Source organism: Haliotis rufescens, unplaced genomic scaffold (genome assembly GCF_023055435.1).
Source record: "Haliotis rufescens isolate VD_foot unplaced genomic scaffold, xgHalRufe1.0.p SCAF_160, whole genome shotgun sequence".
Classification (NCBI taxonomy): domain Eukaryota; kingdom Metazoa; phylum Mollusca; class Gastropoda; order Lepetellida; family Haliotidae; genus Haliotis; species Haliotis rufescens.
Window position 1 is genome coordinate 234,508 of NW_025963847.1, and position 23,610 is coordinate 258,117.

The following is a 23,610-nucleotide window of genomic DNA, read 5'->3' on the forward strand; positions in this document are numbered from 1 at the left end:
GGCGTAATCATGCTGAAATTCGTGGTTTCGGCGAGGTGCCGAATGAGGTATGGCGTGTGGTATCAAGACTTGATCAATGTACCGAGCTGCTGTGACACCATTGACTCTCCCTTGACCGATGTTCTGGAAGACCACAGGGTCGACCTTCTGTGCAAGACCAATTCCACCCCACACCATGATGCTCGGACCACCCCAGGAGTCTCTCTCAACAACACAACCATCCGAATAACGTTGCCGGCGTCGTCAGACTCTCTGCCATCTGCTGTTGAGATACAGTAACGACTCTCGTCTGAGAAGAGGTCTCTTCTCCACTGCTGGTGGTGCCAATGCTGGTGCTGTGTTGCCCACTGAAGACGGTCCCGGCGATGACGTGGTGTCAGAATGGGTCCTTGGTGTGACCTGTGACAGTGGAGGTGTCTGCTCGTCAATCGTCGACGCACGGTGTCCGCACTAATGTGTCGCTGGTGTTTCCCCATGGTCTGTCGAACAGTTTCCGTATCAGTAACAAAGCGATCTTGAAGATGCTATCGCACAATCTGACGATCCTGATGTGGTCGGTCATCTGTAGTGTTGGTGGTCTGGTACCGTTGCTTGAAATGCATTGGCTCCTTGCCGGGCGGTTTTTCCAGTTTGCAATCGTCCAAGGGCTTGGTGTCGCTGATTTCTTGTCAATCGCGGCATGTTGTAGCAATTCAAAAACGAATGAATGTTATCCAATCTGGGTGGATTCTTATAGGGCAAGAAATGGGGCAACGCATGTGCATTTTAATTTGAACTGTTCCTGATGTCACTATGGTTACAGTTTCTGATGATTACAGTTCTGATGATTACAGTTCCTGATGGTTACAGTTTCTGATGGTTTCAGTTAGGATGGTTACAGTTCCTGATGTCACTATGGTTACAGTTCCCGATGGTTACAATTCCTACCGTTCCAGTTCCTGATGGTAACGGGGATGACACTCATCATAATCCTAAGCTGGCCAATAGACACATAATTCACTACCTAGTGTCACACATACAAAGGGGAACAGTTCCTCTGTCTCCGTGTGTCATCCATATACCTTCGGTGAGTGGCACATGTGATCAAAACTAAATAAGTAGAAATCGCAAATAACAGATGCCAACAGCCAATCTATTGAAGGATATTTTGAACCAGGCAATGTTTACCTATATGTCGCAACAACACACTTCTGGCATGTTTTGTAATTACAGATGAGCTGACATATGCTGTTGTATGCTGAATTAAACTTCACAATAACATTGTAGTTCAGGAGTAGTTCTTCAAGATACAACTATGCATTCTCTGTAAATGTTTATAAACGCATTCATTATTTCCTCTAAGTTGGCATCATTACGCAATACATATATTTGTTTAAAATGTATATACACTGTAGGATACTGCAAACTGATATCATAAGTGATGCACTTATATAGTTATTATTTCTATGCCGAAAAGTAGGAAATGCCATACATTATCTAGTAAGGATCAAACACAGACAAACTGAAGGGTTTTCTATTCCGAAAAGGAAATGCCATACTTCAGACGGTAGGGATAAGATGTAGACAACACGTTGGTATGACAATGATGTTAAAGACATTACACAATATTTTTCTCTCAGGAAAATACATGATTTCTCAATTCATTTCAAAGAAGTTTGTGTCCCGGCGGAGTCTCGGTGATCTATAGTCTCATTGTGAGTGATGACACACCTCTAGTTCCTATTAATTCAACGGATCTACATAAAAGTAGGATAACAGTGACATAACTGACATATGATATAAAAAGAATAGGGTAGGAACTGTTTCATCTTCATTAAATACTGTTTCTATCACAAGCGGTTACATGTGGTCTTTTACAATGGTTTCTTACACTCTACTGGCGATATGTTCATTCTTCGTTGAAAGGACAGCACTCTGTTGTGTCATCAATTCTACAACACTTGCATAAACATCACCAGTCGCACACAGATAGTGAAATGCTGTTTATCCATTGAGATCAGCCTTGTTAACATCAGCGCCATGTTGTATCATCAGCTCTACCACACTAGCATCATCACCACCACACTCACACAGATAGTGAAATGCTGTCTTTCCAACATAATCAACCTTGTTAACATCAGCGCCATGTTGTATCATCAGCTCTACCACACTAGCATCAACACCACCACACTCACACAGATAGTGAAATGCTGTCTTTCCAACATAATCAACCTTGTTAACATCAGCGCCATGTTGTATCATCAACCCTACCACACTAGCTTCAACACCACCACTCTCACACAAATAGTGAAATGATGTCTTTCCATACACATCAGCCGTGTAAACATTAGCGCCATGTTGTATCATCAGATCTACAACACTAGCATCAACACCACCACTCTCACACAGATAGTGAATTGCAGTGTTTCCAACTCTGTCAGCTTTGTTAACATCAGCGCCATGTTGTATCATCAGCCCTACCACACTAGCATCAACACCACCACTCTCACACAGATAGTGAAGTGCAGTCTTTCCAACTCTGTCAGCCTTGTTAACATCAGCGCCATGTTGTATCATCAGCCCTACCACACTAGCTTCAACACCACCACTCTTACACAGATAGTGAAGTGCAGTCTTTCCACGCCAGTCCATCTCGTTAACATCAGCGCCATGTTTTATCATCAGTTCTACATCACTAGCATCAACACCACTTCTTGTACACAGATAGTGAAGTGCAGTCTTTCCAACTCTGTCAGCCGTGTTAACATCAGCGACTTGTTGTATCATCAGTTCTACTACACTAGCATCAACACCACCACTCCCACACAGATCCTGAAGTACTGTCTTTCCATCTATGTCAGCCTTGTTAACATCAGCGTCATGTTGTATCATCAGTTCTACTACACTAGCATCAACACCACCACTCTCACACAGATAGTGAAGTACTGTCTTTCCATCTCTGTCAGCCTTGTTTACATCAGCGCCATGTTGTATCATCAGCTCTACCACACTAGCATCAACATCACCACTCTTACACAGATAGTGAAATGCTGTCTTTCCACGCTTATCAGCCTTGTTAACATCAGCGCCATTTTGTATCATCAGTTCTACCACACTAGCATCAACACCACCACTCTCACACAGATAGTGAAATGCTGTCTTTCCACGCTTATCAGCCTTGTTAACATCAGCGCCATTTTGTATCATCAGTTCTACAACACTAGCATCAACACCACCACTCTCACACAGATAGTGAAGTGCTGTCTTTCCACGCTCATCAGCCTTGTTAACATCAGCGCCATGTTGTATCATCAGTTCTACAACACTACCATCAACACCACCACTCTCACACAGATAGTGAAGTGCTGTCTTTCCACGCTCATCAGCCTTGTTAACATCAGCGCCATGTTGTAGCATCAGTTCTACAACACTTGCATCAACACCACCACTCTCACACAGATAGTGAAGTGCTGTCTTCGTTTGCGTGGTTGCCCGATTTATACTTGCTCCATATTCCAAGAGGATACAGGTGGCAGTAGTGTTACTACTCTGTGCAACTTGTATCAACATAGTCTCACCGTATTCATTGCTGTCATCGACAGACAGTCTGCCTGTTTCCTGCAAAATAGGGGCGTATACATCAATTGATGATGATGTTAAAATTAAAGTTGAGTGCACGCATAACAACCTACAAACAAACCTTAAGGACATCATTGAACCTAAACACCCTCACGCTATGCATTTTCGTCAGATCATCAGCAAAGAAACATGGATATGTTATATGATCCGTATTAAAACTAAGGCTGTCAGTAAGTGGGCGAGTAAGTTGGTTAAATGCTGCATTGAACATGTCAGTAACGTGCCGGCTTGATGTGGGAGGGAAGCCTGGAGTAATACAGGCTGTAGATGTTTACTTGCGTGCCTAGGCAAACATGTTCTTATATATCCCGGATAAAAACGTTGTGTATATATGGTGTAAAGGTTCTGAAACATAACTGTGATAAGGTACGTTACGTATTTAGTTACCTTGCAGCACAGGCAGATGAAATTATTCCAAAAGCTGTCCCTTTCAATTATGGATGAAAAGAAGGTCCGACAAAAGTCCTCGCTTTGGAAAAAGGGATGACGAAGCACATTAAAGCGTCTGTATATCACTGAAAGAGTGAACCTGTCGCAAAGACGTTGGATGTTCTGTTGGTTTGGTGATATGTTGAAGACATTTCTTGAAACAGTACTGTCATGGCTTTGTGACTTCGCAAACCTCATTTTCTCCATTATGAAAGAGAAACTAAAATATTTGATCGCGAACACCACATCACGTTTCCCTATGCAGTTTGCAACACTTTCATAAACGGATGGATGTGAAAATGTTATTACTCCGTTGGTGTTTGACAGATAGCTACCAATTACTGGAGCCGATACTTCAATGATACCACTGCGCTGGTCATCGTCTTCTATCTCACTGGTATCAAGTCGCCCATCTCTTATCAAGAGAGTCTTGAACACATCTTTTAATTTTTCGTTATCCAGATATGCACCAGTCGTGGCATCCAAAATCTCAAGAGGGCGGGAGAAAAATTGTACAATGTCAACACATTTCTCCTCCGACTTCAACTCAGCAAACAGCTTGCAACAATGTGGAAATCCATATGGTATGCTGCTCTGAATCACTTTTAATTTTTCAGTTTCTGGTATGTCTTTAATATTCTTCTGTTTCAGATGATAGTCTAGCATCGGACCCTTCTCCTCTACAGGCAGACAAGATAGGTTTGTTACAGCATCGACCCCAAGTATGGAACGTTTATGTTTTTCAAGACAAGGCTCAACTTCATTTAGGATATTTGATCTTTGCACCAACATGCAAATGACTCCACTTGGCTGCTCAGATTCTTTAGCCTTTGATATGTTTTCCATGGCATCGAATATGACAGGTTTCCATGTGCTGAATGCTATTTTATCAAGAGCAAAGGCCCCTATAACATCGTTCATCATGAGGACAGATCGGTGGGTATTCTTTGTGATGGTGTGATACTGCTCCACTGTCTTCACTCGAAACACTTCTCGCCCTCGTTTCATCATCTCATGAAGCACCATGTAGGCCACTGTTGTCTTCCCATCACCAGCATTTCCGGTGACTGTGATCCAGTTTTGTCCAGCGTCCATCTTCTTCACGATGTCATCAACAAACTGTGTTTTGATCATGCCAGATGTCCACGTTTGGATATCTGAAACTGTCTCATCTGTGAGATGCAAATGCGTAAAATAGTATCACCATTGAAGTAACATGAGTTGCAGCACTTTGTTATAATATGGTCTTGCCATTTATCGTGATAAAGCTACCAAGATTAATGTACCAAACAGAAACAGAACTTTGACTTTCATTCATTTGAGAATTGAGGATCAAACATGCTTACGACTACGTGTCAACTGTGGTCATTTCGTTAACAATGAGGTGTCATACCTACCTCTTATCCTTTGTACTGCTGGGTCTTTTGGGGTCCCTGAAAAATATGTCAAGTAAATCATTATAAATTATGTTTAACATGGTTGGTTAGTTAACATCACTGACATATATTCATCATCAGTAGAAAATGGCTTTTCCCGTCATTTAGATGAAATATTTAGGAACATTTCTGTCTGCCATTTCTATCATAGCAATGTTATTTTGGACTATATGTTTAGTGCTACTTTCTAACACTGTTATTTTGCAGCTGCAAATTCAATACATTTATCACGACGGATTCGTATGAAGCACATATATTCAGAGAACGATGTGAATTAACGTGTGACACAAAATGATAGCTTTAAATTATGCCAAACATAATGTTCACTTCAAGGTTGCTGTGATGCAGTTTGATTCTGATCTTAGTTTGTGTTTACATAGGAACTTCGTAGTCATACACGACCTGAACATAAAAAAATATGCAAGGTTTTTAAAGGTTGGGTAATGTTCAGAATTATGTTAACGCCAGTCCTCAAATTCATTCGGATGCTATAACAATCGTATATGTTTCATTCTGGGATTTTTCTTGATTTTCCACCAAATAACTTTTACTTTCTGACAGCACGCACAAACCTGAAACCCAAACATGAATGGTAATATCCGGGGGACCTACACGTATTCATAAAAGAAGGATGTCCTTATAAGTGATGTTGTGTCACTTTCCTCGCCATAAGAATATCACAAGAAGTGTTGTTTCAATCTATTCCTCAAAAATTTGTTTTCAAATTTGTGAAATGTCCACCAAAGATACTGAGATGCTTAAGTAGCCCATATTAGCAGCTAACGGAAACAACTACGTCATGCATTTCAAGAACTCACGTCCCAAAATTAAAAATCTAAATTTAAACAGTATGACTTAAATCATTCGCCAAAAATGAGTATTTGCATACTCCAGCCATTGAAGCTAGGGTCCCAGTTTTGTAATTCAAGGCTGTGAGTTGAAATTAATTTCATGACCTAATTATTTTCATTATCTCAGCTAATAATTAGTAATCTGTATGATCTCTGTCTTTATATTAGTTGCCGGAACTTCGAATTCCTCTCCTCAGAAGACGTGAAATTGGTAACTATGCTATATCCTTGTCCGATAATGTAAGCGCGTTCTGATGTCTGAATATGTCGTATCATAAACATGTTTCGAATTGTTTAAAATATAAAACGTTTTAGATTCCAAACATGTTCATAATCAATTGGCCACCTCTCTGGTCTAGTGGGACCCTTGTCTGTTGAGAGGGTGGACGATTTCAAATAGTCGATGCTTCATCAAACAAGGGACAATTGAAGAAATATTTTGCACATTTATTCCTAGAAAACTACACATGACTAGATAAAAATATAGTGATGTTTTCAATCATACCAAAGTTATGACCAAAGTGAACATAAGATTTGTAAATTCTCTTGAACTTATGTGATTAACGTTATTGAATGGGGTATGCGCTTCTTGGTAGGAACCTGCGAAAATCGATTTTTTTTATGGGCAAATAAATTATGAGCCATTTCAGTAAATTTATTATACGATAAGAACTTAATTTTCGAGGTCATCATGTCAGTTGCAGAAATTAGAAAATTAGTGTCATGTTATATATTTTTCAGGAAACAATAAATGAATTACAAATATTCACCAATCCTTATTTCAAGTGTTTTGGTGGAATATTTACTGTCTACGGAAAACAAATCACGTGTCGTAATGCTTGCAGACGTACAAAAATCAAGCTTGGCGCGCTTCGTCCGACCTCAGCATTAGTTATTGCTATTTCATTATGAACAAAGTTTACATTGCCTCGCGATATGCCGTCGCGAAAGTTGAAGATCTTCACATTCGAAAAAATGTTCAATTTGTCATTTTCAATTTATTATGACGAGAGAAAAAGGAAAATAAAGATCTAGAATCTGACAGCAATATTTCAGTAAGTGCAATGGTCACCGGACATGCGAAATATTTCAAAATTTACTGTAATTGTTTTTTTCTAACGAAAGCATGTGGTGACCTTTGACATTCGGTGACCTTTGCACTTACATAACTATGACGTAATGGGAACGTGTCAGCTTGCATGATAGTGTTTCGGTGGTTCACTCCCAAAACTTCTACATGCCAAAACATCTACAGAGAGTTGTCATGGCTGATTGAGTTTACCTATTGTTATAATGATATAGTCCTCCTGTAATTAAGAAGACTCATTAGCTTCTTTACGATTTTGTTTTAGAAAGGCAAGGAAGGATACTTTGGGAAGATTAAATAGTTACAGATGTACCTAATGAAAACAACATATTGGGAGATAAAGAAGATTATAATAAAAAGACCCGTCACTTACAATGAAATTAACTGGTTTAGGAAATCACGATCTTTTCGAGGGCCTATACCCTAAAGTAAACGCATCAAAATTCGCGGATGATGGAGCCATCTGGATCCGCACTAAAAGCATGAAAATGGACCCATCAGACTCGCTAGGTGCACTTCAGACCATCAGTGGCAGAAACTCAAACTCCAGGCCAAACACAATCAACAATATTCTATACGAATATACAAAACTATCGGACCAAGGGCAACAGGTGGAGCTGTGTTGGATCCCCTCTCACATAGATATTCATGGAAATGAAAAAGAAGACTCACTCAACTCATACTCAAATGAAAGGAAAATTGAAATTGCTATCTCACGCCTCAGACTCGCTCACAAAAAGCACTATGACAAGGTTTGTTCATCTTGCAATCTTTTAGACTTTGGTGCTGCCCCACCAAGCAGGAAGCGAGTTTACAGAGGGACTGAAAACCGCCTGAGACGTCTTAAGGACATGTTGACTCAAGGACAGAAAACCCCTATCGAGTTCCTTGATGCTGTTGGTCATCTTCTCAAACTTGGTTAAGAGACTTGAAAAAAAGTATTTTTAGTGTTGTATGTGACAGAGTAAGGCCAGTTGTGACATTGAATTAGTATGTGTACTATTTATTTATACCAGTGCTTACATTAAATTAGTAAGTAGTCCAGTGCAAAAAGTGTGTGTACTATTTATTTATACCAGTGCTATATGAGTCGATTGTCTTCAAATTGTTTTGTTGTGTTGTATGTTGTACACTTAATTAATTGGACTGTTCCAATCAATGCCCAACAGGTAATAGCCAGGAGATTAGTGGTGCAGTGGACCATAAACTTTGTTGTTTTAAGCTGTAGAAGTTTTGGCATGTAGAAATTTTGGGAGGACACCGTTTCGGTTAGCCACCAGTATTTCACAGAGTGGAACGGCTATGATCATCTTGTGTTAGTACCGATAATATGATCACATAAATACTGCGCTATAAAATACCCTTGATATCCGAAATGAACGTAAGTTTCTAAGGCATTAAAATAAATGAGTATTTACAAATTTACAAATGTCTCCTCACCCAAGAGAATATTCATATTTCAAACCCTTGTAAATTAAGATAGAAAATAGTCAGAAATACATTTGAAATACACTATGAGCAAGCATCAACTTCGGAAGTAGGGCTTATATTTGCAAATCCGGTCATCACAATCATGGCAATGGTGCTTGTGCATACGGCAATTAACGATGGTCATGTTTCAAGGTGTAGTTTCATATGAAATAAACGCCAAATGTTAGTTCACATCAACAATATTGGATATTGTTTTGAACTGACATGAATATCAGCTAAATGCAGCTTTGAACAACACATAACTGACATCAAAGAAGGTCAGCTTTATGTGGATTACCTTGGTGTATCAATGCTTTTGTTGGGTTACTTTGATGCTATGAACAAATGAAGTTTTAAATTGAATGTTAACGGACGGTTAACAGTTGAAGGGCAGACAACGTACAAAACACTGCAACATAAGTACACTTGGACACCCTGTCCTGGTGGTCTAAAACTTTCTGTGATCGAAAGGTGATTTAATAGCCCTATTCATGATCCGTTCAATAGCAACATCGACATGACATGTCTACAAGGCAAGTCAAGTGACTCACTGTACTTACTATGTATCTAAAATAACTGATGTTTACAGAAATACAAAGACGTATCGAGTGATGGTAGTGGATGGATAAGATAAAAGAAAGGACTTGGTGGTGTCAATCAACAGAAGATGTCGGCGGCGTGTTGAAAGGTTGCTAATAACCAACAAAGACGAACAGGGGTGTGAAGTAAAAAAAATAATGTTTGCGATAACTTGGTCAATAACGGGTTATGCCCCTGGGAGTGGTGAAACATTGTTTATTAGGCGTGGCACGGTCCAAGTCTGTCTCCCAATGTGAACTTGAGGGAGTCTTGTCCACTCATCTTGCAGCCTGACCTAGTTCGGCTAATGTAGGGAGCGGCCATGGATGTCTCCAGATCATGTCCCATGCCAGATGTGGAAAAGGTCAGTACTCATGACTAGGCATTACATTCTGGTACGTTGCTGCTGGATGTAGTCAGTTACAACATGAGCACTGAAGTGACGAGCGTCATCGTCTTGAAAGACAAAACGTGGACCAGCATGGCGCAAATGGCACAACTACTGGCAAATGACACAAATACAATATCAATTGGCGTTCTGACAGTCATCGTGATCACGTCTCAAAATGTAAAGACCCACCCCACATTAATCATCTTGCTTAACGTTGACGTTCCCATGACGTTCGTTATGGGGCCTCAAAATACGTCCACGACTGTCAAGAAAGTCAGAGTGAATCCGAAACATTTCGCGAGGCCAAGGTCTACGCCCCAAATACCATTGACGTCTGGCGACGTTTGCCGATGTGCCTGTAAATCGGGTGATCAAAGAATTGATTGGCTGTTTGGGCTCTAGCGGTGGGGTAGCCTTGTGGTTAAAGCCATCGGTCGTCACGCCAACGTCCTGGGTTCGATTCCCCACATAGGTACATTGTGTAAAGCCCATTTCTGGTGTCCCCCGCTGTGATACCGCTGGAATATTGTTAAAAAGGACGTTACATCATCCTCACGCACTCGATTTTTTAATGCCTGGTTTCTGATTAATCGACATGTGTTGTCGACCTAGGTCGCCCTGTCTGTCGAGTGAGTAAGTGAACGAGGATGGTTTTACGCCGCTTTAAGCAATATTCAAGCAATATCGCGGCGGGGGACTCCAGAAATGGGCTACACACATTGAACCCAAAATCGAAGCCGGGTCTTCGGCGTGACGAGCGAACGCTTTATCCACTAGGCTAACCCACCGCCCTGCCGAAATCTGTTCCACAAACTGAGACATATTGGCTACCTCTCGCTGGCTCAAACCAGCCATTGATAACGTTCATCACGTTGTACACGACGCATTCCCAGTCCTATCACAAATATTGATCAGTAGTGAGTGAGTGAGTTTGGTTTAACGCTGCTTTTAACAGTATTCAAGCTATATAACGGCGTGTCAGCTTAATGTGGGAGGAAAGCCCGAGGTGATGCAGGTCTCAGACGTTCACCACTTTGGTGAAACCCACGAGCACGGATAGGATGCTGACAAACCTAGACACATAATTGAGGCGAACTGGGATTGGAAACCACAATCATTCGACTATGCTTGTCGTAAAAGGCGACAAACGGGATCGGGTGGTCAGGCTCTCTGACTTGGTTGATGCACCTCATCGATCCCAATTGATGCTCATGATATTAATCACTGGTTTATCTGGTCCAGAATCGATTATTTACAGACCGCCGTCATATAGCTGGAATATTGCTGAGTGCGGCGTTAAACAACAAACCAACGAACTAACCAACCAAACGTGGTGTCAGACAATACACTATAGTATTCGTTTGATGTTTCAGCTGATACACTTCGATAGGTTCTCTTACTTAACATCAAATAGAACGTAACAAAAAATGTCTAATTTACTTGTTGGTCTGGTTCCATCGTTCTGTTGTCTTTCTCCACCGTCAGTGGACGTTGATGGCTGGATCACCTGTTGACCTCCCACTGTTGCATATCGTGCGTTAAGGTTTGCTACCTCTGTTTTCTTTGTTAAGTGGACCTGTGGGTTGTTGATTACTGAAATGAGACAAAGATATCTTTGTCAAATGTGGCTTGATTTGGATACCTTGCAAACGGGTTGCATACCAATAGATTAGCGAAGTAAATATAAAACACTGTCTTGCACTTGTGTCCATGCACTACACACCAGAACCATCGCCGCATGTAACTTCATGTGTTTTGTCTTCAGAGAAAGTAAATTGCGTAATACTTGTGCTTCAGTACCTAGATATCGAGCGTTGACAGTTCTTGCATGTGTTTATCTCTTTGTGGACGTTTCGCATAAAAATGAGACATACAATGAATGTAACATAACATACATGTGCACACCAGAAATACGTTCGTTGTAGCAATGTGATTTAGGCTAGTCAGTCTCTTGTGTATAAGTTCTAGTAGCAACAACCAGGAGATACATTTCCTCGGAAGGTAAACAATGATGATGCAGGAGTTTAGACCTGCCGACATCTGGCCCCAAGTCTGCAGCAAATGTCATTGAAAATTCCCAATTTGAAAATAATAATTTCCCAATTCATGTTACAATATGTTTTAATGTATAAAACTAATAACTTATTTTATGGCTGTGTGGAAGTAACCCGTATTAAACTATAATATGTGCAATATATGGAAACAAGTTTTAATGTTTTGTTTTATATTATTGCATTAAATGCAATCTCAAAATACCTCTTTAAGAAAATATGAACATTTTTTTAACAAAATAACAATTTTCCCTAATTTGCCTGTCGGGCATGTGATGTTACAAGAGGGTGCATTAAGAAATGCCAACTCAATGCTACACACTCATACATTTATAAATGCAATGGTGAGTTATACTATAAACGAATTCGGAAACTTTCTGGACGCTCACCAATTAATCACTTTTAATGAATGTTTTGTCGTTTTTCCATCCAATTACTACAAACGGAAAAACGACGTTATCGTGTTTGCAGTGGAATACAATTCAGACAATTCTACTTGTCAGAAAGATTTTGATACACCAAAATCCACACGCATACCTATATTTGTTACACCCTGTTCTGTATCCACTGATGACAACGCGTTGCTGACTGATTCTGCTATAGCACGTGACAAGTCTTGTTCTTCACCTGCAATAGAAAAAAACACAAGTGTTTATGAAGAAAAAATGCCTAAACTTAGTCTATTGTTTGAGAATGACTGACTTTCCTGAAATATATGAAATAAACACACCTTGCGATAGTGCCACGGCCCCCTGCAAACACGAAGGAGATCGTGATCGGTGCGTCTTTCCACTGTCGTAGTGGCAATTTTCAGCTGCATCATCTGTGGGTGTTAGTTCGTCCCTGTCACCTAGCATCACAGCAGCACAGTCAGCTCCACCTGGTAAACCTTCATCTGTCCTCAGTTGGTCTTCTGTGTCCGTCTTACGAGAAATCTGTTGCTGGCACAGGGCCTCCAAACCAGGCTCAAAGTCATTGTTTATACACACCGCCTCTTCCTCCTCCTCCTCCTCCTCCCCCTCCTCCCCCTCCACGTCACTTCCTGAGGTGCTGCCCGAGTCATCGACGTATGGAGCTACCTCCCCTATGTTATCGCTGTCATCTGATTCTTGGAGAGATGGTGAGCTCATCTTGTAAACTTTACCCAACAAATGTTCCTTTTTTCTGGAAAACAGTTGCAATGAAAAATCAGTTTTTGGTATGTCGAGTCACATGGTTTTTTGTGTGTCAAACTGTTGTCCTATTGAAACAAAAGCTATCAGTAGAAGACATCCTTCATTTTGTATGAGTGCAACATTGAATAAAGTGCATGACACTAAAACTAAACAAAACCGGCAAAACCTTTTCCATATTCATATACAGTAAACTACGTATGTATGCTTATAACCATCGCTAGCCATGATGATGTTCATTGCTAGCCTAATGGATATTCCTTAAAGCAAACTTTGCAATTGTTGTCGTTAATGGGTAAGTAACATTCCTTTTCGTCGGAATAGTTTGTTTTCACTTTAGATTATAACCAAACAAGCAGCTTTCTTCTTTACTCAATATAATTGCGATATTTTGTGATTCTGTTTCAAGTGTCGATGACCACCCACCCACCGCCACGCGTTTAGTCCAACTCGAGTTACTTCCCCTTCCAGTATGATGACAAAGCAACAGGGATGTGATATCGTAGCGTATATATGCCACGGTTAATTCTGCATTCGAATTAGAACGCGATATTTCGTGTCCAACACGAGTTACATGCGACAGGGATGTGATATCGAAGCGGATGTACCCTTGTCAATTGTTGTGCACTTGCATCAAGGTCGTATGCACAAACAAGCGCTGGCGGCGTCATGCACAGGAAGGCAATGCTACATCTATGAGTTGGACCTCGAATTAGAACGGCATTCCGTTATCTATATTTGGATTGTAAAAGTTTTGGACACATAAGGACAAATGTGATTCGAAACTCTCAGCTGTTTCATAAGCAACAAACTTATTTATAGGGTGTCGCCTCATCACATATCTGCTTATAAATATGACATATCAGCCTGCTTCGAATGTTTTAAGCAATGTAATAAGTCCCTGAAAAAATATTTAAAATGACATGATGTCCTGTGTCACTGGTAACAATGGTTTGTTTCCCTTGGCAAAGTTAGGGAAAACATGTTTTGTCCACTGTCCAGATGTGAAATAATCGGCTTATATAAGTGTAGACACGGTCAATCGTTCTTGTAACTCACCCTTTTCGTTGCCCTGTTGAGGGTCCTGGTTGGCATCGGTCCCCAGCTAGCTATGCTTGTCACGAGGCGACTACGTGGATCGTGTGGTCCGTCTCAGTGACTTGGTTGATTGCGGGATACCATCATCATACCCCGACGGCGAGCGTCGCTGCTCATAATACCAATCACTGGTTTGTCTGGTCCAGTGCCGAGTTAAAAAGAGCAACTTAACAAACGCTGCCAGTGGTCCTGTCCAGCACACATACGTTGGGCTTGCGAGTCTCTTGTAAACTAAATACGTCCCCCGGTTTCAAGCCGCTGAACCAGGACATGCCTGCCGACAATACGAACGTACATCCGCTCATATGGCGCTAGCTGTTCGAAAGTAGTTAAGGAAGTAGATACTATCAGTATCTCAACTGGCTGACAGTGAAGAGAACTGATATAATATAAAGATATTATAGAACGATGGCTGACGAAAACGGGATTTCTGGCACTGTTATAGAGATGGTATTCTTTGCATTATTAACTATGACAACTTGTGTTTGAAATTTCTAAGTGAATATTCATTATAATTATTATGATATACACACCCTGTCCAGAAGTTGCAGAACACCTTTAAAATCACATATAGAAATCAGAAGTGGGTTTACGCCTCTTAAAATACTATATATGAAATCTTAAGATTTCCTTTTGGCTGATAATAGTAAATCACTTTTAAAACTTGTAAGCAGGATGTGAATGCAAAGGGTCAATACTGCTAATTTAAAGATATTATTGACTATATACTACAGAGGGAGACGGGTGGACAATTCGCTGTGCAGAGCTGGTTTCTTTGGGAACGACAGAAACCAATGCTCGTGGGTTCGAATCCTGGTTCGCGCAGATAATAATTGTGTCTAGGTTTGTCAGCACCATACCCGTGCAAAGTGGTAAACGTCTAAGACTTCGGGCTTTCCTCCTACATTAAACAGACACGACGTCATGTAATTGGAATGCCGTCTGTATCGGCGTTAAATCCAACTCACTTTCTTACTATTACTGCACATATATCCCGTCGACCAGTAGTGGGATAACTCCTTTAAAATCTACAGTTAATGGTCTCGTAATAATATTCTAATTTGAAGAGAGTGTTTCCTTATATTACCCATATAACTCGACCAGAAGTGGGATAACGCCTTTAAAATCTACAATTTAGTTCAATCGTAAGCCCCCTTTTTGTTACTATAGTAAACAAAAGCGACAAAACCCTTTCCATATTTATGATATATCTCTACCAAAAACAGTCGATTGTACGATTCCGACTGTCATAAATATGCGTATATGCGTACATGAATATGAATATGCGTTTGTGAATCACTAGCAAGTGGCGCAAAGGTGAGGAAAACATATGGTTCAAGTCAAAATAGAGATTTACATCGGACATCACACTATCCACCACATGTTATCCTTAAAACATTTTGAAAGCTTCACTGAGACCTTGAATATGAAAGCGTGAGCGGGATGTGAATGCAATGGGTTAATATTTTAATGAGAACTGATATGACAATTACTGATATGTTATTTAACAACCGTGACCGAAATAAGCTCAAAATGGCGGAGGAATTTCCGGTAAATATAAGTGCATTGCTTTGTATCACTGTGTCGGTGTGTGGGACTTCAGACTATATTTTGCAACATGACAATGTAATGACAAAGCAGACACTAAACAAACGTGATGTTTCATTCACCGGGTTTCGGCGCTGGCCCTATGAGACACCAGGACGAGTGATAGCGGAACCCAGCCTGAGCGCCTCATAAACTGGAGTCTCAGACGCTTCATAAACTGGAGTTACTTCCCTTTGATAAAGGGCCTAGCCGGCGGTTTATGTTTATTTACAAAAAAAAAATTACTCTTATAAACAACATCAAACAAACAGTCATAACATATGATACAAACAAACTCGTCTGATATGCATTAAAGTTAATATCATTTGGGACTCATGTGGAGCCCAGTTAGAAAAACAACAACTTTGATATGCCCTCTCCCCGCCTTTCATTTTAAATGATGTATATGCTATATTTGATATACCCCCCCCCCCCCCCCCCCCCCCCCCTCTCCGTGCCTTTCATTTTAAATAGTGGATATACTATATTTGATATACCCTCTCCGCGCCTTTCATTTTAAATGTATATACTATAATTGATATACCCTCTCCGCGCCTTTCATTTTAAATGTATATACTATAATTGATATACCCTCTCCCCGCCTTTCATTTTAAATAGTGGATATACTATAATTGATATACCCTCTCCGCGCCTTTCATTTTAAATGTATATACTATAATTGATATACCCTCTCCCCGCCTTTCATTTTAAATAGTGGATATACTATAATTGATATACCCTCTCCGCGCCTTTCATTTTAAATGTATATACTATAATTGATATACCCTCTCCCCGCCTTTCATTTTAAATAGTGGATATACTATAATTGATATACCCTCTCCGCGCCTTTCATTTTAAATGTATATACTATAATTGATATACCCTCTCCCCGCCTTTCATTTTAAATAGTGGATGTACTATAATTGATATACCCTCTCCGCGCCTTTCATTTTAAATGTATATACTATAATTGATATACCCTCTCCCCGCCTTTCATTTTAAATAGTGGATATACTATAATTGATATACCCTCTCCGCGCCTTTCATTTTAAATGTATATACTATAATTGATATACCCTCTCCCCGCCTTTCATTTTAAATAGTGGATATACTATAATTGATATACCCTCTCCGCGCCTTTCATTTTAAATGTATATACTATAATTGATATACCCTCTCCCCGCCTTTCATTTTAAATAGTGGATATACTATAATTGATATACCCTCTCCGCGCCTTTCATTTTAAATGTATATACTATAATTGATATACCCTCTCCCCGCCTTTCATTTTAAATAGTGGATATACTATAATTGATATACCCTCTCCGCGCCTTTCATTTTAAATGTATATACTATAATTGATATACCCTCTCCCCGCCTTTCATTTTAAATAGTGGATATACTATAATTGATATACCCTCTCCGCGCCTTTCATTTTAAATAGTGGATATACTATAATTGATATACCCTCTCCGCGCCTTTCATTTTAAATGTATATACTATAATTGATATACCCTCTCCCCGCCTTTCATTTTAAATAGTGGATATACTATAATTGATATACCCTCTCCGCGCCTTTCATTTTAAATGTATATACTATAATTGATATACCCTCTCCCCGCCTTTCATTTTAAATAGTGGATATACTATAATTGATATACCCTCTCCGCGCCTTTCATTTTAAATGTATATACTATAATTGATATACCCTCTCCCGGCCTTTCATTTTAAATAGTGGATATACTATTATTGATATACCCTCTCCGCGCCTTTCATTTTAAATGTATATACTATAATTGATATACCCTCTCCCCGCCTTTCATTTTAAATAGTGGATATACTATAATTGATATACCCTCTCCGCGCCTTTCATTTTAAATGTATATACTATAATTGATATACCCTCTCCCCGCCTTTCATTTTAAATAGTGGATATACTATAATTGATATACCCTCTCCGCGCCTTTCATTTTAAATAGTGGATATACTATAATTGATATACCCTCTCCGCGCCTTTCATTTTAAATGTATATACTATAATTGATATACCCTCTCCCCGCCTTTCATTTTAAATAGTGGATATACTATAATTGATATACCCTCTCCGCGCCTTTCATTTTAAATGTATATACTATAATTGATATACCCTCTCCCCGCCTTTCATTTTAAATAGTGGATATACTATAATTGATATACCCTCTCCGCGCCTTTCATTTTAAATGTATATACTATAATTGATATACCCTCTCCCCGCCTTTCATTTTAAATAGTGGATATACTATAATTGATATACCCTCTCCGCGCCTTTCATTTTAAATGTATATACTATAATTGATATACCCTCTCCCCGCCTTTCATTTTAAATAGTGGATATACTATAATTGATATACCCTCTCCGCGCCTTTCATTTTAAATGTATATACTATAATTGATATACCCTCTCCCCGCCTTTCATTTTAAATAGTGGATATACTATAATTGATATACCCTCTCCGCGCCTTTCATTTTAAATGTATATACTATAATTGATATACCCTCTCCCCGCCTTTCATTTTAAATGATGTATATACTTGTTTGATATGCCCTCCCCCACGCCTTTCATTTTTAATGATGTATATGCTATATTTGACATATCCCCCCCCCCCCCCCCCCCCCCCCCCCGCCTGCCTTTAATTTTAAATAGTGGATATACTATATTTGATACCCTCTCCGCGCCTTTCATTTTAAATGATGTATATACTAGATTTGATAAACCCTCTCCCCGCCTTTCATTCTGTGTGATGTAATCAATAAATTTTATATATCCTCTCCCGTCTTTCATTCTCAATGAATTTAGCATGTATCCAGTCTACAATCTATAGCCATCGTTTGTAACAACATAATTTCGTTCCGTACAGTATTATATAAAGGGGTATTATTTTTGTACTATCCAGACGCTTAAGTACAATATTGTTTGCTAAAGCAATTGGTCCCATATCTTCACCTTGTCGTGTCGCACCGTATACAATTAAACAGTGTGCAATGTTTTACTTTAAAATATACTACTTTAAACATCAACTAATATATATTTAGATGCAACAGAATAAGAGGGGTGACAACTCATATAAATCAGAAGAATTGGCACAGTTATAGTAAGTAAATATAATATATATATATATTTAGGATAAAATGTTTTGAAAACTTGCATTTCTAAACACATCGTGGGATTTTCTTTGATTACACCGCACGTTGCATTAGGCCACGAACAACAGAAGATGGAGTGTTCACTGTTACAAACAAATAAAAAACTAAATGGTTTGCAAGGTCCTAGTCTATGTTCCCTTATTTCTCTACAACAAACAGAAGTATTTAAGAACCTCTCAAATTAGTGTTATTACTATTGCTATGTGAGCGATTCTATGGTACGTTTGTGACCAGAAAATGATGTACAAACACATCCTTGATTTCAGATTTTCCTTAAAATAGTATTGGATTACATATTGTATAAATTACATAATGACATAATTTATAAAAAGAAATCGCTCGACACGGTGACATTTGTGCATGAAAGGGAACTGCAGCACGCTAAAGCGTGTGAATATTTGACGAATACAATTTATTTATTCGGAATGAAATTGTTGACTGTTGACACTTCATACAGCTTTATCGAGACGACATGATTGATCTCGATCTCGATCTCTGTTTAGGCTGACATTGTTGTGTGTTTTCTTTTAACCATAAAACAATAATTATGAGGTTACCGTGTTGCTGTCTGCATATATCTGGTTGTTAGCAAATGAATCACCTTGCTAAATCGAAAAATGTATAACTTTGCTCAAACAAAGCGCGCATGCGTAATGGTCGAAGGTCCCTTTACACCTTCGAGGGCGTTCAATAAGTTTTGCAACTTCAATATAAGAACAAGTCGCAGAATATCTTTTGCGCTATTATTTTTCCATGTAATCTCTACAAACAATGTAAATTGTGTTAGACTTCAGTAATTAATACAAGTAGAGCCTTTAAAGACAGTCACAGTTGTTTTCAGATGAGCGGATGAGTGTGAACTTCAAGGCGATGTTGGTAGTGTGGAGTAATGTATGAAGCGCCCCACAAATATCCCTCATACCGTGTGCTGGTGCAACGTGTTTGCAAATAAGTGAGTGAGCGAGTGAGTTGGGTTTAACGCCGCTTTGAACAGTATTCCAGTTATGTCGCGGTGTGTCAGCTTAATGTTGGAGGAAAGCCTGAAGTGATGCATGTCTCAGACGTTCACCACTTCGGTGAAACCCACGAGCACGGGTAGGGTGCTGACAAACCGAGAAACATAATCGGGGCGAACCGGGATTCGAACCCACAATCATAGGTTTCTGGTGTGCCCAAGGGACGCAACTCTGCACAGTGGCGCCTTAGACGACTGGGCCAACCGTGCCTCCTGTTTGCAAATGAATTGGCTGCTTCACATAGCACGCTGTAGTGCATTGATGACAACAGCAAAGATCATTTATTTAACTGAGTATTGGTACTGATTGAGCTTTATTCGATGCGTTTTTTAATTATCAGCTGAATGTTGTTAAACAATATAATTATACATGTTTTTGACATGGCACAGCCCTTAAGAGATGAGTGGTTGTTGTGTATGGATCTTTGCCAATATTTCATCATATCACTATAAATGGGCATCACACAGTGTGTGGAGACCTGAACTGGACCGGATTTTTACTTTTACTAGATGAGCGAACGCATTAACTGCAGGGCTACCATTGGTTTGTTTGTTTGTTTGTTGTTTAACGCGACACTCAACAATATTCCAGCCATATGACGGCGGCCTGTAAACAATCCAGTCTGGACCAGACAATCCAGTGATTGACACCAAGAGCACTTAATTGGGAAACAATGACATGCATCAACAAAGGCAGTGAGCCTGACCACCCGATCCCGTTAGTTACCTCTTACGACAAGCATAGTCGCCATTTGCGGCAAGCATGGGTTGCTGAAGACCTATTCTACCCCGAATAGTCACGGGTCGCCAGTGCCCCCTACATTCCTCATCGTTTTAGTGTTCATAGTGTTGATAGCGAAACTTGATAATAACTTAAAACACACTATGTTAAGTGGGTACGTTTATTAACAATTACTTAATACTAGTTATATCCAAACTGATACTAAAGCTTGTACATATCAGAATACAGAACCACGGCAGTATATCCGACTTCAGTATATCGGTAGTATATCCGACTTCAGTTAAAAGACAGTATATCTGCTCTCAGTATATCGGTAGTATATCCGACATCGGTATATCGGTAGTATATCCGAATTCAGTCACAACTGCCTTGATGTCCGCGGGCTATCTCTTGGTGACAACTGCCTTGATGTCCGCGGGCTACCTCTTGGTGACAACTGCCTTGATGTCCGCGGGCTACCTCTTGGTGACAACTGCCTTGATGTCCGCGGCTTACCTCTTGGTGACAACTGCCTTGAAGTCCACGGGCTTGAGAGTAAGGCCATACTTGCTGTCGATCACAGGAGCGCCACCTAGCGGACTCTCGAACTTACATTTCAGCATCATGGTAGCAAAGAACAGGAATAGTTCCATCTTCGCTAACTGTTCCCCGGGACATCGTCGACGGCCTACTCCAAACGGAAGGAAGATTTCTGTTTTCGCCTTATCAATATATCCAGTTTTGTCAAGGAAACGATAGGGGTCAAACTTGTCTGGATCGGGAAACAGCTCCTCGTCATGGCTGACTGACCACAAGTTCACAAAGATGAGCGTTTTATCGGGGATTAGGTAATTCTTAAGTGTCGTGTCCTTCGTTGTGCTGTGCGGCAGGGCGAAAGGGAATATACAAGAATGGCGCATTATCTCCAATAAACAGGCCTCCGTGAAAGGAAGTTTATCCATGTCCTCTAGATCGAGTGTTCCGTTCAGACCAACGTGAGAGCTAATCTCTTCGTACACTTTGTCTTGGTGATCTGGGTAAGCCATCATGAACAGAACACTCCACTGCAGAGTACTAGCTATTGTGTCAAACCCTGCACCGATGAGTTCTTGAACCGTTGTCAAGATGTGTTCGTCCGTCAATCCCACTGCTTCCTTCTCTTCATCCGGAGTCTCCTGTACTGCCCGGATGAGGAGGTCGGTGACGTCCCTCGCCACGGCAGGGTCGTAGGTGTCCATGTGTTCCTTCTGCTTCTTCACACAGAAGGCGGTCATGGTGTTCAGGATCCCGACAAAGGTGTTGAATGAGCGGAACGTGAAGAACCGAACCCAGGGCATGATATCAACTGGGTTGCCGGCCCCTGCAAACGCCATAAATTCGTCGTTCATCCTTATAAGCTGTAGAAAGTCCGGGTCGTCACGTTTGTATCTTTTACCAAAACACAGAGCACATATGATGTTGCCTACTGATAAATAGATCTCGTTGTGGGGGTTTATGGGAGACCCGTCTGATTCCAGGAGGTTTGAAACCAGGACCTCCGCCTCGGAAATGATGGATTCTTCAATAGGATTAGTCTTCTTGTCAATGCATCCAGCCAATGCGTTTTGCGCAAGACGTCGATGCATCTTCCAACGCGGGCCGTAGTCGCCGAAACCCATGCTCTTCCCGTTTCCTATGAACTTGAATGAGTAAAAATCCGGCCTGCCAGCAAATTCTTCCCCTTGTTTAACAAGCGCCTGTTTGATTGTATGAAGTCCATTCAAGACAACCGTCTGGCGACTACCAAGTGTTATTTTGTAAACGTCTCCGTATTTCTTCCGGAGTTGGGTTAATGTAACGTGCGGTTTCTTCCCAAGCTGAGGGAGGTTGCCAATCACAGGCCAGCCGCGGGGTCCTGGTGGAGCGTTCCCTCCATTTCCCTCCGAGGACCAGCTCAATGTCAAAAACACCAGCAGGATGATAGCACACACACAGAGCAGCGGAGAAACTGCCGATAGATTCACGTCAAACAAAGACGCAACTGCCCCAAGCATGATTGAAAATACACGTCCTTCTTTCGTATGGATGGGGCTTTAATCCTTTAAATTAATGTGACGAAGGTACAGAACATAGTGACTCACTTAATACACACCATGGTGGTTGTAGATCATCTCTCCTGGCGCGCCTGTGGGGCCACTGATTCCGTCAAATAGCCATCATCTCTTGGCTAGATATATACCGCGTGCATGTCACGGTCTGTCACGGTGTGACGTGTCTGGTTACAGCTTCTAACGCAGTCAATGTCCAGTTGCCGAATGACAAGCCACCTCATCAATCCAATGATGTAACTTTCCACAGTTAGTGACCACGTGGTTCCTCGTAAGTCGGTGTTTGTCGTTCATGCAGCAGCTGTTGTTTCTGGCCCAGTCCGCACCAAACCTGATCTGTCGTCAGTACGAGAGTCGGACGTCAAATGAATCACAATTGTGCTTCATCGTCCACTTGACCTATCCATCGACTTGATATCCAGGTCTGGGGCCGTTCTGGGGAAGGATTAGCCCTAAACATGGTTGACGTATCTCATGGAGCACGTTTCATAACAGGCGGATCGCCCCGGGCTATTGTCCATCCACGCCTTACTTCAAGGTCATTCAACTCTTTCAAGAAGACAAAATAAACTGGTTTGTTCTGTAGACGGGTGAAATTTCGATTGCGCCAAATATTCAGCATGGTCAGCGATGGAGAACGGGCAGATACTTGTAAAGAGTGGCCACAGTCTTAGCCCTGTAACATGACTGAACAACAGTGGCGTCATGTGTTGTGCTTTCTTGAGCATATAAGTAAAATTCAATCCCAATCAAACGTGTAATTTCACACAAGTATATAAATAACATTATAGAATCTTCTAGTTCAAAATAATAATTTAAAAAGTGTTATTTTTTT

At 40.5% G+C, this 23,610-nt stretch overlaps 2 protein-coding genes across 3 annotated transcripts; both read right to left on the reverse strand.

Annotated features, from left to right (window-relative positions):
• Positions 1-550: 550 nt before the first annotated feature.
• Positions 551-14,465, reverse strand: LOC124127794. Of its 2 annotated transcripts, XM_048397188.1 has the most exons (8): positions 14,144-14,465; positions 12,643-13,076; positions 12,450-12,539; positions 11,302-11,454; positions 5,445-5,480; positions 4,006-5,219; positions 2,107-3,597; positions 551-2,001 (listed from the first exon to the last, which is right to left on the reverse strand). In XM_048397188.1, exons 2-8 carry the CDS (start codon positions 13,040-13,042, stop codon positions 1,984-1,986), a joined length of 3,402 nt encoding a protein of 1,133 aa, XP_048253145.1. In that variant the 5' UTR covers positions 13,043-13,076; positions 14,144-14,465; the 3' UTR covers positions 551-1,983. The 2 variants fall into 2 exon arrangements, with proteins under 2 accessions (XP_048253145.1, XP_048253144.1); XM_048397187.1 differs by having other exon boundaries at positions 551-3,597.
• Positions 14,466-20,869: 6,404 nt separating this feature from the next.
• LOC124143301 (cytochrome P450 1A1-like) lies at positions 20,870-23,121 on the reverse strand. The gene is made up of 2 exons (XM_048397176.1): positions 21,133-23,121; positions 20,870-21,096 (listed from the first exon to the last, which is right to left on the reverse strand). Exon 1 carries the CDS (start codon positions 22,719-22,721, stop codon positions 21,201-21,203), a length of 1,521 nt encoding a protein of 506 aa, XP_048253133.1. The 5' UTR covers positions 22,722-23,121; the 3' UTR covers positions 20,870-21,096; positions 21,133-21,200.
• Between the last annotated feature and the right edge of the window lie 489 nt (positions 23,122-23,610).